General features: G+C 40.9%; 2 protein-coding genes across 2 annotated transcripts; one reads left to right on the top strand and one right to left on the bottom strand.

Moving 5' to 3' along the window:
- The first annotated feature begins 5,098 nt into the window (after positions 1 to 5,098).
- Positions 5,099 to 8,743, top strand: mrps18a (mitochondrial ribosomal protein S18A). Its single transcript, XM_079215108.1, has 6 exons — positions 5,099 to 5,253; positions 5,601 to 5,632; positions 6,532 to 6,636; positions 6,754 to 6,877; positions 8,065 to 8,137; positions 8,250 to 8,743. The coding sequence occupies exons 1-6, from the start codon at positions 5,118 to 5,120 to the stop codon at positions 8,392 to 8,394; spliced, it is 615 nt and encodes a 204-aa protein (XP_079071234.1). The 5' UTR covers positions 5,099 to 5,117; the 3' UTR covers positions 8,395 to 8,743.
- A 118-nt stretch (positions 8,744 to 8,861) lies between these two features.
- On the bottom strand, positions 8,862 to 12,557 carry rsph9 (radial spoke head component 9; the record flags this gene model as incomplete). Its single annotated transcript, XM_079215115.1, has 5 exons — positions 8,862 to 9,140; positions 11,102 to 11,245; positions 11,555 to 11,684; positions 12,055 to 12,217; positions 12,331 to 12,557. The coding sequence occupies 5 exons, from the start codon at positions 12,555 to 12,557 to the stop codon at positions 8,980 to 8,982; spliced, it is 825 nt and encodes a 274-aa protein (XP_079071241.1). The 3' UTR covers positions 8,862 to 8,979.
- Positions 12,558 to 13,706: the final 1,149 nt, after the last annotated feature.

Raw genomic sequence — 13,706 nt, 5'->3', positions numbered from 1 at the left:
CTCTTAAACATCCAGTTGAATGATTTTGGTATTTAATCCTCAAGGTCTCACTTACTGGCTGCTGCTGCAGAGGCAGACACACAGTCAGACCTCACCTGACAATCACCACTGCCCCCTGCTGGGCTACACCTGTCTACAATGTAGCCTCCTTCCCAGTTAACACCATTCATTCAATACGTTCACCGAGTTTCACTATCAAGAAAAGGAGACGGAGTAATGAGGGTGAAGAAAATGCTGAAGTGACCTTGTGTAACACCGTGTTTCTTTACAAGCCAGACGTGGTTCACATAAAGGAGCAGCAAGACATCGGCTGCTTTCACTTTCTCTCGCCTGTAGAGACAACATCATCCTATGTTTAAGGTTACATCTCATGACAACCCAAGCGTTACTATCCCCTGGTGAAAAAAAGCTTAACAATGTCTTTGAAGCACTGATATTTTTAATTAAATATAAACTGCAACCCCCATTGTTAAAGGTACAAGACATTTTTCAATAATATAAGCCACATTTATTTATTCATGAAATAAGTATGATACGTTTTGTGATGTAGATCAGCAAGGCAACAATAACGTATACTGACAAATTTCTCAATGGGAATTTCTGACCCATATACGTAGGGGAAGAGTGGCAGGTATTGAGGCCACACTGCGATAAGCATGACTGTGATGAAATGCACAGTGGGGAAATAAGTAGGAGACGTGAGACGTCAACAAAACTAATTTCACTTTTTAGTCAAAAGCGCCATGGCACCACATCTCACAAATAAGAAATGATTTAAAGGCCGCCAAAACTGGTTTGGGTCAAACTGTCCTCTCAGAGCAGGCCTTTCCCACATAACTTAGATAAATATAACTGTCTTAAAGCAGCTTGAACTGATATTAGTCAATGGAGCAAACGACTGTGTGTAATAAAGGCTCATAGTGATACCTTGTATCTGCAGTTCCCCTCAGCAGAGCTTTTTTTTTTTCAGCTTATTGTCTTGGTTTTCTGACCCCAAACTTTGTATGTTTTGATTTATTCTCACAACACTGGTCAATATTATATTCAGTCACACCAGGCAGCTTATTCCAGGGAAAAAAGTATTAATAAACTCACTGTATTCTTACCTGCTCAGCATTTCTTTATATAAAGGAGTTGATGGAGACCAAAACAGTGCTAAAAGGAGAGTGAATATTTGAGTACACTTGTTGGCTACATATGAGTGTTGCTCTGTGTCCACTCAATGTTTATATATGCTACTGTTTGCTATCACCTTAATAAGGCCACATTGACATAATACAGTTATCATATATCAATATTGTGTTTATAGATTGTTGTCCCCCAAGTGGCCTACAAATCATCTGCAGAAGATCTGACTTTACAATAGATAGTAAAAATCATAAATTGTCAGCATTTTAAACAAGATGAATAGTTGCAAAAAAGCGTCAGCTCCATTAATATAAATGGTCACCTCATTAGTCACGTGCACTCGCAGACAGCCTTTTAGTAAAAGGGACTGCAGTTGACTGGAAATCTGGTCTAAGTGAGAATACCGCTGCAGGCGTCATGGCAACATGCACAAGGAGGAAGTTAAGAGCAGAGGCAACGGCGGTGGGAAACTAATCTGGGCAGTGCTGCAAAACTCCACACAGCATGAGAAGGCCGTGTGGCACATTAAAACTTCCTTCAGAGCTTACATGAAACACAGGTTACACATTTTTTGTTGTTGCTGTTCCGACAGGTGAAACGTGATGCTTTCATCCAAAACAGATGGACGGAAAATGATTCCCACTCAGAGTTGTGTTTGTAGTATGTAAGTAGTAAGGCATTGATCCTCCGGCTTTAATTGACTTCCTTGTTGCTAGCCACTGGGGGTGACAAACACAACTTGAGCGAAAGGAAAAGCGAAATGCAAAGAGAGCACGGTGTTTTCAAACATTTGAAGAGGACCACTCAGGAGCCAAAGAGCTATTGTTTCTATTGTATTGCAGGCAATGCAACCCGCATGAAAATTGTACCAATTCTAAGGACAGCTTGTCATATATAAAGTGTGCATATGTGATCCACGGGGAGCAATGTGTTTGTGTGTGAGTTTGTGTGTCAGAGAGAGGATGGAAGCTGGCACTCTCCGAGCAGTGGGGGAAAGCTGGGATAAGAGCCTCTTCAAAAAGCAGTGGGTTAGTTGAAGAAGCCAGTGCTATTTAGCACGTACACCTAAATAAGAGCCGGAAGGGTATAGTGAGCGAGAGGGGCTGAGAAATGGAGGAGGCGGGGGATGGAATGGGGGAGGGCTCGTTGATGCTTTGATGGATGAAGATTCTTGTCACTTGCAAGAAATCTTTACCCAACATTCGAGCCATGAACATGCATCGGATGTCACTCTCTAGACCTTGAGATCCGCCGCTCGGTCCATGAAACCTGCGACTTTTGTTTCCAGTTGTCTGCTTTGGCAAGCCTCTTGCCTCTCACCTCATCTTACACGCGGTGGGGGCCTTTAACCAAACTCATTCCCTTGAAAATAGGCTAATTGTGTTCAGTTGACTTCCTTGGATGCAACAGCCCTTACAAGTAATCACCCAGGAAAGCCTCTTAGTGACAGCTATGCCTTAATTGCATACCAGACTGTGCCCATCAATTTGGATGGCAGCAAATCCACACATTCCATCTGCATGGGAATGAGACATTCTGTCGAAAAAACTTTGGCTCTCACCGAGAGAAATCTTCCCCGAAGGAAGCACTCTGCAGAGAGAAGCATTGGAAAGATTGCGTAATTCAGTGATTTTGATAAAAGTAACCGAATTCTCAGATCCCACGGTGTTCCTCACATGACCCTCCTGGAGGTCTTTTTTGTGTTTAGACTCTTCAGCAGAAACTATCACCGTGGGCCTTTGAGTCTTCACCAAAACATTAAAGGCAAAACAAACTGACCAGTGTGACAATAAAAGGGGAATGTGCCCGTGTGGTGTTGGATTTATTTTTTGTGTGATGTGACCGTGCCCGCTCTTCTTTTGCTCGCTCCATGCTGCGTGTTAGCGGTTTGTCCAAGGAAGAGGGGGTGAAAAGTCTAACCTTTTCCTCACAGCAATAACTTCCCACCATGACATCGAACCAACATTGCTTCAGCATCCCTCAGTGCTCGCTGTGAAAATGTCAGACGAGCTCTGTTCATCTGAGGGAGCTTCTATCTGATTTACTCGCCCCCCTCTTCCTCGGCCAAGGCGCCTGTTTGTACAGGGCCATGTTTCATTTGAATATCAAAGCCTGTGAGGAGGTGGCCAGACACTTTAAATGCCATTTTTTGGGCTTCTCTCAAGGAATGTGACTGCTTAAGTGTCCTTGACGAAGGGACCTGATCACTGAGACAATGCTCCCTTTGTGGCAGCAGGGTGACGGTAATCTCTATCTATCTACACTCTGCTCCGGAGAGGAGACGGACAGAGAAGGCCATTTGCATCTTTGTGTGCGGCTCTTTTACGCTCCACAGTTCAGATGGCATTGACAAAATTGTTCACATTTTTTCAGGGGCCATGAAATCAAACAACCGAGATGCTTGGGAAGTTATTACAAGAACGACTTTGTGTCTAGCGTGTCTCACGACAAAGATGTTCTCTCCTCTTCTATTACACTGTTTTTGCTGGAACCTTTATATGTAGACATCAAGTTATTCCAATTAATTTGGCAAATATCAGAAAATAAACAACTATGATGTTCACTGTCGACAATGTGCAGCATTGAATCCATCATTAAAAATGCATTTCCAAATATTCTGGATTCCAAAAGCCTTTTTTTTCCATAAATAAACAAGAGTTTCTTTTTACATTTAAGTGTTTCTCCAAAACACACTATATGTACCTTTTGGGTCGAACAAACACATACGTATTAATAGAGGAAATGCTGCATGCACAGTGAAGCTCATAGCCAACTGAATATTTCATATTAAAATTTTTATAATTTTGTTTGGAAAATCGAGACCTACCCCGAGGGAAAATAAGGAAACCTGTTTGCATAAAGATAATAATTGTAGACCAAATGGGAGGAATAATCTGCACCATTTTGTAGGAGGTCCCGCAAAAGGAGTCTGCACAATGGATGTGCTACAGTTTATAAAACAGCTCTTATTTGCACAGAAACATGTTGAATAAATGTGTTTTACACAATCCAAGAAGGGACTTCTGTAAGCAGTTCTATTGTTGCCGCCTGTCTCAGCTTTCTTATTGCTTTCTTTGTGCAAACAGCCATAAGAAAGATCCTGAAGAACAGCAAACAAAAACATGACTGGACAATGGCATCGTGTTCTCATGATAACACTATCAAACATCAAACTCTGTATCTTCTTTCAGTCTCTGTATCATGAAGAATCTACCTGTATCCTCCAGTTTCTGCAATAAAGGTTTGGCACGCTCCTCTTGGTGCCGTCATATACTTTCATCAGATGAGCGCGGTATGAAAAGAGGCTTGGGCTGTGGCCCTATCTTATGAACTCTGAGCATCCAAACAACAGAACGCAAGGACGAAAGTGTCTCTCGGATTCACGCTGCAGTTTATTGCATGGATTTATTTTCCCCTGCACTGGCACGCTACGTTAAATGTTCCATGCAGATGAATACATATTCACTTTACACTCTCTTTTACACTCCCTCTCTCTGTGATCTGGATGTCACTATCACCTTTTCCTGTTATTCCTTGGAGGCTATACTTTTAAACATGCCTTCATTGATTTCCCTTGTGTTTAATTTTGTTTGATATCATGAGGCAGTTTGTTTTGAGGTTTGTTGCAGATTTATTTGATTCAGGCTAGATCTTGGCTCATAATGTGCTGTCCTATGTGACAAATATTTTGATTAAGGATCAGATAATTATATTAATTTGTATTTGAAATGTAATTTCCTGCTGGCCATGCAACTATTATTTTTTTTATCAAGCCAGTTCATTAAAGACAAACACATTTCATACACGTGCATGGGGGGAATTTAAGTTGATTTGTTTACTTATATAACCTACTTTCTGTTGGAATGTGACTTTTGTTGGACTTTTGTTTGCACACTCGATGTAATAAGAGGTATTCGCCATGAGTGTCGCTGTTTTTTCTTCTCGCGAGATTACCAGACCGAAAGAGGGCGAAGGCGAAGGTCGTAAACATGGCAGCCCGCAGTATGCTGAGGTCTGTGTGGACCTCATTTTCGGGCTTGAAACTAGTGAACGTTAAGGTCCAACAGAGGATAAATGTTCCCCAACTACCGGCTTTAACCATTCAGAGTCGAGGGATCCGCCAAGGTGAGTTTTATCTGTAAACGTTACGATTTTAGCCCACCGATGTAGGAAGAGCTCATGTTAGCTAGCATGCTAACTCATTTCAAAAGTTATTCAATTTTAGACCTGCATGCACCATGTACCTCCTAATGAAAGACGGCCTCGCCTCACCGCAAAAACAACAACAAATAAAAACAACAACAACATTCGTTTCAGTAAATTGCTGCTTGCTAGAAGCCTGTTGATGTATCTGTAGCTTGTAGCCTCACCTAACCACAGTTGGGTTGACACCATAATAGGGAAGCAGTACAGATGTTTTAAATTCATATTTCTGTTCAAAGACATAACACCATAACATGTCTGTTTTACAGTGGTGAAGCAGCAGGAGGGTAGAACAACAACGGTAAGTAAACCCAGACTAATGTGAAACTGATCATGTTCATTGTAGCATTTCTGATATTCCTGATTCCCTTGGTTTGTATTGTTATATCAGGCTATTTACTAAAGAAACACATTGAGAGCCAAATAGATGCATAGTATGGATGTGTAAAGGTATAGTATGCAGCATTTTCACATAGACTGACATAAAAGTAATCCCTCTCAATCATCACATGTGACCCAATAGAAGTGTGTGGTGGTGTCTGTACAGACAACCTGCCTTCTGCCTGTATTTTATCTTCTCTTCTTATTTTGCTGTTTTTGGGACATGTTATTATGTATATAAGTGGAGGACTACTGGGCATTCAGGCTTTGTTGTGATAGTGTCTGTCTGACAAATAAAGCTCAGGGTAGTCGGACACAGCCAAAACAAGCTTCGTCTCCAATAAACTTTTCTGAAAAGTTCAGAGATTTTCAGCTTTAAGAGCTCTGAGTGGGTGCACAAAAATGGTGGCGCGCTGTAGAAAAAAAACACACTGGTTTGCAGTGCTTTTTCATAGACGGCCTCATAAGCTCTCCCACCATAGAGAAGAATAAATAATAAATAAAACAAACTGGCATTCAGGGAAGAAAAAAAGCTATTTGGATGCAGGCTTGTTCCATCATTGCAACTCAGAGTACACACTCATAAGCTTTCAGCTTGTTTTCCAAAGGAGAGGCTCTGTCAGATATGAGGAGATGCAACAAAGGCAACTCCTTTGACCTGCATTGGCACACCCTCAACATACAGTTACAGAGGGTAGTAGGAGAGGGGGACTTGTGTTTAAAAAAATACAAATAAATCACTTTCTCTTACTGCACATGTAAATATTCAGTCAGCCTGTCAAGGAACCTGCCGTAATGTATTATATCACTAACTGTCAGATTGAGGGACAAACAGTGGACGTTCAAGGTGGACCACAGCCTCCAAACCCCGCAGCCAAGTGTCCGATCTACAGATGGAACCTGCAACACAAATACAACTACACGGTAAGAGCGTCTACAGGAATGTAATGAGCCGAGTAATCTCAGACATCCCGAAAAGTGAATCTGCTTGTTTATTGTGTCTTGTTTTCTTTTCTGTTTTTTTTGTTTCAACCCCTCCAGGATGTCCTGCTGCTTAGTCAGTTCATCAGGTCAGATGGAGGGTTGATGCCAAGGAGAATCACTGGTCTCTGTCCAGAGGAGCATCGGAAGATTGCCATTTGCGTTCAGATGGCTCACAGAGCAGGTCAGTGTTACGGCCGGTGCCTTGTTTGTGTACTTGAATCTTTGCATAATCAGTTTGACATCAGTTAGACAAGTGGTTCTTAAATGTTGGTACGTGAAAGCTATCCAGGGGGTATGTGAGTTTAAAATATATATATATATATATATGTGTATATGTATGTATATGTGACTCTCCGCTCATCTTCTTCTGGACTGCTAACCATCCCCACGCTACGCTTCAGTACCATGGGTGCCCGAGCCTTCAGCTGCTCAGCACCCACACATAAGACAATCAGACTCAGTCACATTATTCAAATCTCAACTCAAAACTCATCTGTTCAAACTGGCATACACATTATAACTCGTCCCTGTGCACCTCACTTGTTTTCATGTTGATGCTCTGTTTTACTGTTGTTTATATCTTTTATGCTTATCTTTTACCCTGTATTATTTTATTGTAATTGGAAGGTGACCTTGGGTGCCTTGAAAGGCGCCTCCAAATTGAATGTATTATTATTATATATGTCTTTTATTTCAGACTTGTAAGTCCATATAACAACAAACAGAACAACAACAATATATAAAATACAATACACTACAATACAAGGACACAGGTATAATCATTAGTTAAAAAGTCACTCGTGGTTAAAAACATACAGACACTTGTTCCAATGCTTCCAGAGACAACAAAAATACCTTGTATCACTCTGTGGGCTTGGTCAAGGCTTTTATAATTACATTTCCGGATTCATCCAGTCGACATTTAAATTTGTACATGAAATTCCTCTTATAATGTTTTGTATTTTTCTTGGTAGAATTTGAAGAAGAAAAAAAGTTTCAAGATTTTTGTTACAAAAACTCATGGTATAATACTGGGAGCTGCGTGGCTCGATATACATAGTATTTTACTAGACCAGTTTTGTTTTCCTTCTCTTCCTCCTCTGTACAATAGATAGAATTCAGGGAAAAACAAATCTCCCTCAAAAAGTCCCTCAAAAAGAACTTGTTGTTATTATTATTATTATTAAAAGAGCTAATGAGTTAGTGCAACTGTGCTAGTCTTAGTTGGATAGTATATGTAACTTAATACGTAGCCACCAAATTCTTAATCAGTTCAACCTTTTTGGACCTGCTTTACTAATGCCGGGTTTTGATGACTCTATTAAATTGAGTACATGCATGTGACTTGTGTGTTTCTCTGTGTTGAAGGTCTGCTCCCTGACCACAAACCCAAACTTCCAGAGGACCACGTCCCAAAGAGGCCCAAGCCACAGCTTAACAGGTAATGTATACACGTGTGTCTGCTTATATGCGTGTTTCCCACCGTGACCATATCGATCCGTCAGCAGCAGTCTCAGTGCAACTGAAACTAATCACGATTTTCTGTTGTACAGATACCTCACTCGCTGGTCCATTGACACGGTGAAACCCATATACAGAAGTGGACTAAAGTGGTGTAAGAAGCGCATGGCTGTTGGCCACCCATATCTCCAGGACAATGTGCGTTACAGTGTCAAGCCACTTAATATAAAACACTGAAGGACAGAGGTCCTGACGAGTCGCTACAGCAACTGGATGAGAGTGGGTGGATCTTTTTTTCAAGTGGATTGACTTTTGTCATACCGCCCTGGGAAAGAAACTGAAAGCTTCAACCATCTGTATTTATTCTACCTTTTTGTTTTTCAAGCTGAGTCACCCTATTGATGAAGCATGCTCAGCCCTACCCACAAGCATCTTCTCAGTCTCTGCTGTTTAAAAAAGAAAAAGCCCTTGAAGTGAACTCTGGGACAACTTAATGAAAGCAACAACTGGGTCAGTGTAACAGTTTCAAAGTAGGTGGTATATCGACTGTGTATACTCGGATGTGCAAATAAAATGTGTCTGCTTACTCCGCCTCTCCACATGTGTTTACAGTAAAGGAACAGCTTTTGTACATGAGAACAGAACGCAACAAAAAGCTCATAGACAAACCGTGTGACTGTACTTTTTTTAGTTTATTTGTTTTAAGACACGACCAACAAAGTCCTTGAGTACGTTAAAATATAATACATGTTGTGGGGTTGATATGAACAACAGAGAAACAGTAAGAATTCTTAGCTCGAAATAGGTGGAAGATGTCTCTTTTCACAGCATGAAGGGAAGGTCCAGGTTCTTGGTCCCGTCACCGATGTAGATGTATCCATGCTGTGGCGTCATTGGCACATGGTAGAAGGTTAGGCCGAGCCACAACAGGCTGCGAAGCACACACACGCTGCTGGCACATTCAACCTGAATACTCCATGATCCTACACACACACACACACACACACACACACACACACACGGCAGTTAACCTATTGCTGTTAAATGGAGAAGGCTGCCACATCATGTTGAGCAGAATTTAAATACAGTAATCTTTGGAAATCAGTCCACGATGATTCAATTCTAAAGGCAGCCAAGATATAATAATCCCATAAATCAACCTTTTATGCTTTTGATATTGACAGTCTAACCTGTTGCTTAATATATTTGGGTGTGTCCATGACCTGGGGAATTGAGAACAAATCTGCAACTATGTAATAATGTAACCCCCCGCTCCACCCCTCAAAAAAGCCCTTTGATGCTGTTCCACAAAAGAGATAATTAGACGGTTCTTTCTCCACTTTATTTCTGCCTTTTGAAAGTATGATTCATTTTAAAAGTAAAGACATGTTTCAGGTCATAACTACACTGCTGCAGGAGAAACGGAGCCATAAATCAGGAGCTGGAAATCGTTTGCAACATTGTTGTGGAAAGGGGGGGGAGCTCGGCGTAGGGTCTCAGAGGAAAGCACCTGTTTTTTAGAGGAGATCCATCATACCACATTTTCTCCAGAGTCCCGTTTGGGGAAAAAAAGTTAACTCATCCTCCTTCTCAGCGAACACATGCGATCTGGTCAGGACGGCTGCAGTGAGTGTGGCATTCAGACAGCTGTGTAATGTCTGCTGCAGTGATGACACTGCTGACATCCGCATCAGCTCAAAGCACACACACGCAAACATATACACATGTGAAAGCCCTCTTGATAAATGAAACAGCTGTTGAATGTTTGGTCATAGGCGCTGGAGTTTTTTGTGCCTTTTTCTCTCACACGCATATACGCATACACTTCCATCAGCATTGGACTACATTCAACGAAGCAACACAACTAAATCCACATTATTTTCAGTAATCCGTTTTTTGCTTATTGTTTGTCTCCTGTTTTTTTTTTCCTCCAACATATGTAGTACCGCTAAACAGCTCAAGTATCTGAGCTTTCCACCAGGATTTGAAGACACAAACCTGAAAGACTCTACATTTTATGCTTTTATCTCCACATAAACAAGTTTAAGGAATTACCTATCTCAAGAAAGCTAGTCTCTGCAAATTGTCATACTGCACTCAAAATGTTAACGTTGAAATTGCACAACATGTCTATGCTCTCATCCTAATAGGCAGCGCTCCTTTTAAAATGGGCTAAAACTGTTATATTACTTGAATTGTTTTAGTTTGATTTCCCACAGCTGTGAGCATTCCTATTAATCATTTGACTTCAGTTTGGTTTCAGGTGGTCCTCTTCCCATGTACTGGTTTCTGGTCTAGTTTTTATGATGATAGAATAATTATCTGTAATTTTCCTATGAACCAAAAAAAAAAGGAGAACAGCCTTTCAGGGCATGAAGCCAGATCTAAGAGGCCAGACATTCCTCATCCAGCAATAGTCATCTGGCTATCAGGCCGCTGTATGCAAAAGCTCTTCCAACATATTCCCAGAAAACCCTCTTCCATCATGGCAGGTAAGTTGACCATAAGGTGTGTAATGACTTTGTTTAGTTAGTTTAATCATGCTTTAACTGGCCATTTTACTGTTAAAATGACTCTGATATCTCTTGGAAGAAACCCCTCACTCAGTCAGTTGAATCACCATAATGATTGGTGCTGAAACCTCATTTAGTTGTTAAGTAGCACTGAACACACTGAATGAGAAAAAAAAAACATGATTTCCCACAGGCATTGTGAAGGCCTCTATAACTCTGATCAAGACGTGTATTAATGGATCCAGATCACAGGATAATCATTCTGCACTGGTTCTCAGTGATCATAAAATAAACACAGGCTAGCTGAAGATGTTTCCATCTACTTTCAATGGTTGCAATAAATTCAGGAAGCAATGACAAGCAAGTCTGCGTGTGATGAAACGACTGGTTGCATGTTACAGTCCGGAAGGGACTGAACTCTGTGGTTTCACCTTTAGGAATGTCATCACTCAGTACATCCAGGAAGTCGATTGCTTCATTCAAATCACCCATTTCCAGGATGGATTTCTTTGGATTCTTTGCTTTGCTGAAGTGAAAGAAGCTGTCAAGCTTCTGCGCTTCTGAGTGAGACAGACCTAAAAAAAAAAAATGCACATGGGTAAGTATTTTAAACTAAATAGCAGCAACGACGATGCAACTATACAGTGGAATGATATCAAGGTATACAGAGGCATGCATATGCTTGCTTGGAAGTTAACCAAATAAATAAATAAAAAGTTCTGTAAAAAGTGTTTTATTGTATGCGTTCAGTCCAATTGAAAAACATACCAAACTTTAACAACACCATATGAAACATCTCTGGGTCATTCATGTACTATAGCAAATATTCATACTCCATAACGAGACACAGCCAGCCACCATGTGACAGTGATATAGATATTTACCCCCAAAGCTGCGGTTGATCTGGACAAGGCCAAGAGGACTTTTGACGAAGGCGCCACGTGGCACCACAGATACTTCCTCCTCGATCTGATGGACCGTCACGGCCAGCCTACTTTCCTCGTTGACTTTGGTCTGAAACCAAGAACAGTCCATCTCTAAACTGGAATTTCATGACTGTAACATTGACATCCGCCAAAACAATTACTGATTCTTGTTTGTTGCAGAGATAGCTGACCTTAGATATTGTGAAACTTAAATACATATTTTGGCAAAGGTCGTACATTGTCTCTTCTGCAGTTAAAATTGTTTTGGCCCCACATCACTCGTTTTGGCTTTAGTTATAAATCTGTGCTAAAATATTTTTCTTTGAGTATAAGTAGATCGATGGATATTTGTAGACTGGATAATTTAGCACTTAAGCTTGCTCTGAGGCAGTACCACAGAATACTATAACACAGCTCAGTATTTTCACTCAACCATACACAGTATTGATCATACTAACAGCTGCTTCATTCTCTACAGCACCATACTGTCCTTCCTTGTTCTCGGGATGCTCATACACAAAAGAGGGGTCTCCGATGAAGCGACTCTTCGCAGCCTTGGACACTTCCTCGATCATAGAGTCTGTGGCAGGAGGCAACAGGAACCAGTCCATGCAGTTGAAGCTACACACACAGGACACACAAATAGGAAGGTAGTGGTACTCCACCATGTCATGTGCAGACCGGAAGTAGCTCCAAAGAAGCAGAATCCCAGGTTGAGGCTCTACATACATTACCTATAGAGAGCCTTTCTGTCCTGCATCTCATCTTCTCCTCTCCCCTGAGCGATGAAATAATCACTTTTTAGTCCCAGTATTTTGCCCCAGAACAAGACTCGATGGAACTTGTAGTTTTTCTTCAGCATCACCAGAGAGGTCTGCAGGGCGGCTCTCTGCTCGACGCTTAACGTGGTTCCGCTGCCGGCAACGAGCTCCAGAGAATAGTACAACGAGTTCGAGTCCATCGTGTTTGCTGTAAACAACTTTATAGCGTAGATATTAGTCACCTTCACGATATCTGGCGTCTCAAGCTATCTGCAGGTCAACGTAACAGCTAACGGCTAGTCCGGTTGCTATAATGATAACAAACCCTGTTGCTCCGGTTGTCACGGCAACGCGCTATTTTTTTAAAAACTATTTTTCCTAATTTTTCTTTTTGTAAAGCCCATTTTGTTTAAAGTGTGTAAATGTTAACATCTAAAACAGAAACTAGTTTTTTTCGGTGTGTTTGCTTGTCGTGTTTATACAAACCAGAGCGCTCGCGAGTCTCTGACGTAATGCCCCAGCTTTTCAAGTGAGTGCGTGCAGGAGGGAGCAAACAGAGAACATAAATATTAATATGGCTGTATTTAGTTTAATTTGTTGCTAGGGAAGACTTAAATGGCAGCGTTCTGCCTCGCTCCACTACACTACAGAATAAACCTCAAATTACTCGTGCGTATAGGTGCAAAAGCATAATTCATTTTTAGGTAGAACAGTCAACACAAGAATGTGTGTCATGATAACTAAAATCGATCACAATATCTTGTCCGAGAACTAATAATTTGCCTACCTAATGATTCATTTATATAGGACCTCCCATTCTGTTCTCTATAGTAACTAATCCACATCCTATTAGTCCTCCATTAGGAATTGTTATGGGAAATTCATTCATCAATTATCCAATTGTTTTGTATTAATCCCTCACTTGTTTCTTAATTAACTAATCATTGACTAAGTTGTACTTACTCTATGCATTTTGATTAGGCATTAATCATGAACTAATAATCAAGCAGTTAGTTCCTCATCCGTTCCTCATTCTCTCCCTGACTGCTCAATGTGTTATCTCTCATTGCAAAGTGATACCCAGACCAGTTAATTCATAAAAGCAGGGAACACCTAAATGGGAAGCAGCCATCATTAACATCATACTGTGATAAGGCAAATGTCTGCCATGAAAGGTATTATGTATAATAATAATAAAGGGATTAAACACACAAAACATATACTTATTATATAATACATTATTAATATTTGGGACTTTTCTCTTTCTTCCAGCCATCTTGTGGTTTTTCTTCTGGAGCTCCGTGTATAGGCTGCCACCCTTCTCTTTGACCAAGGAAGCCCAAACACAG

This window comes from Taurulus bubalis (assembly GCF_910589615.1).
Source record: "Taurulus bubalis genome assembly, chromosome: 3".
NCBI lineage: Eukaryota > Metazoa > Chordata > Actinopteri > Perciformes > Cottidae > Taurulus > Taurulus bubalis.
This window is presented reverse-complemented; position numbering and strand designations above follow the sequence as displayed.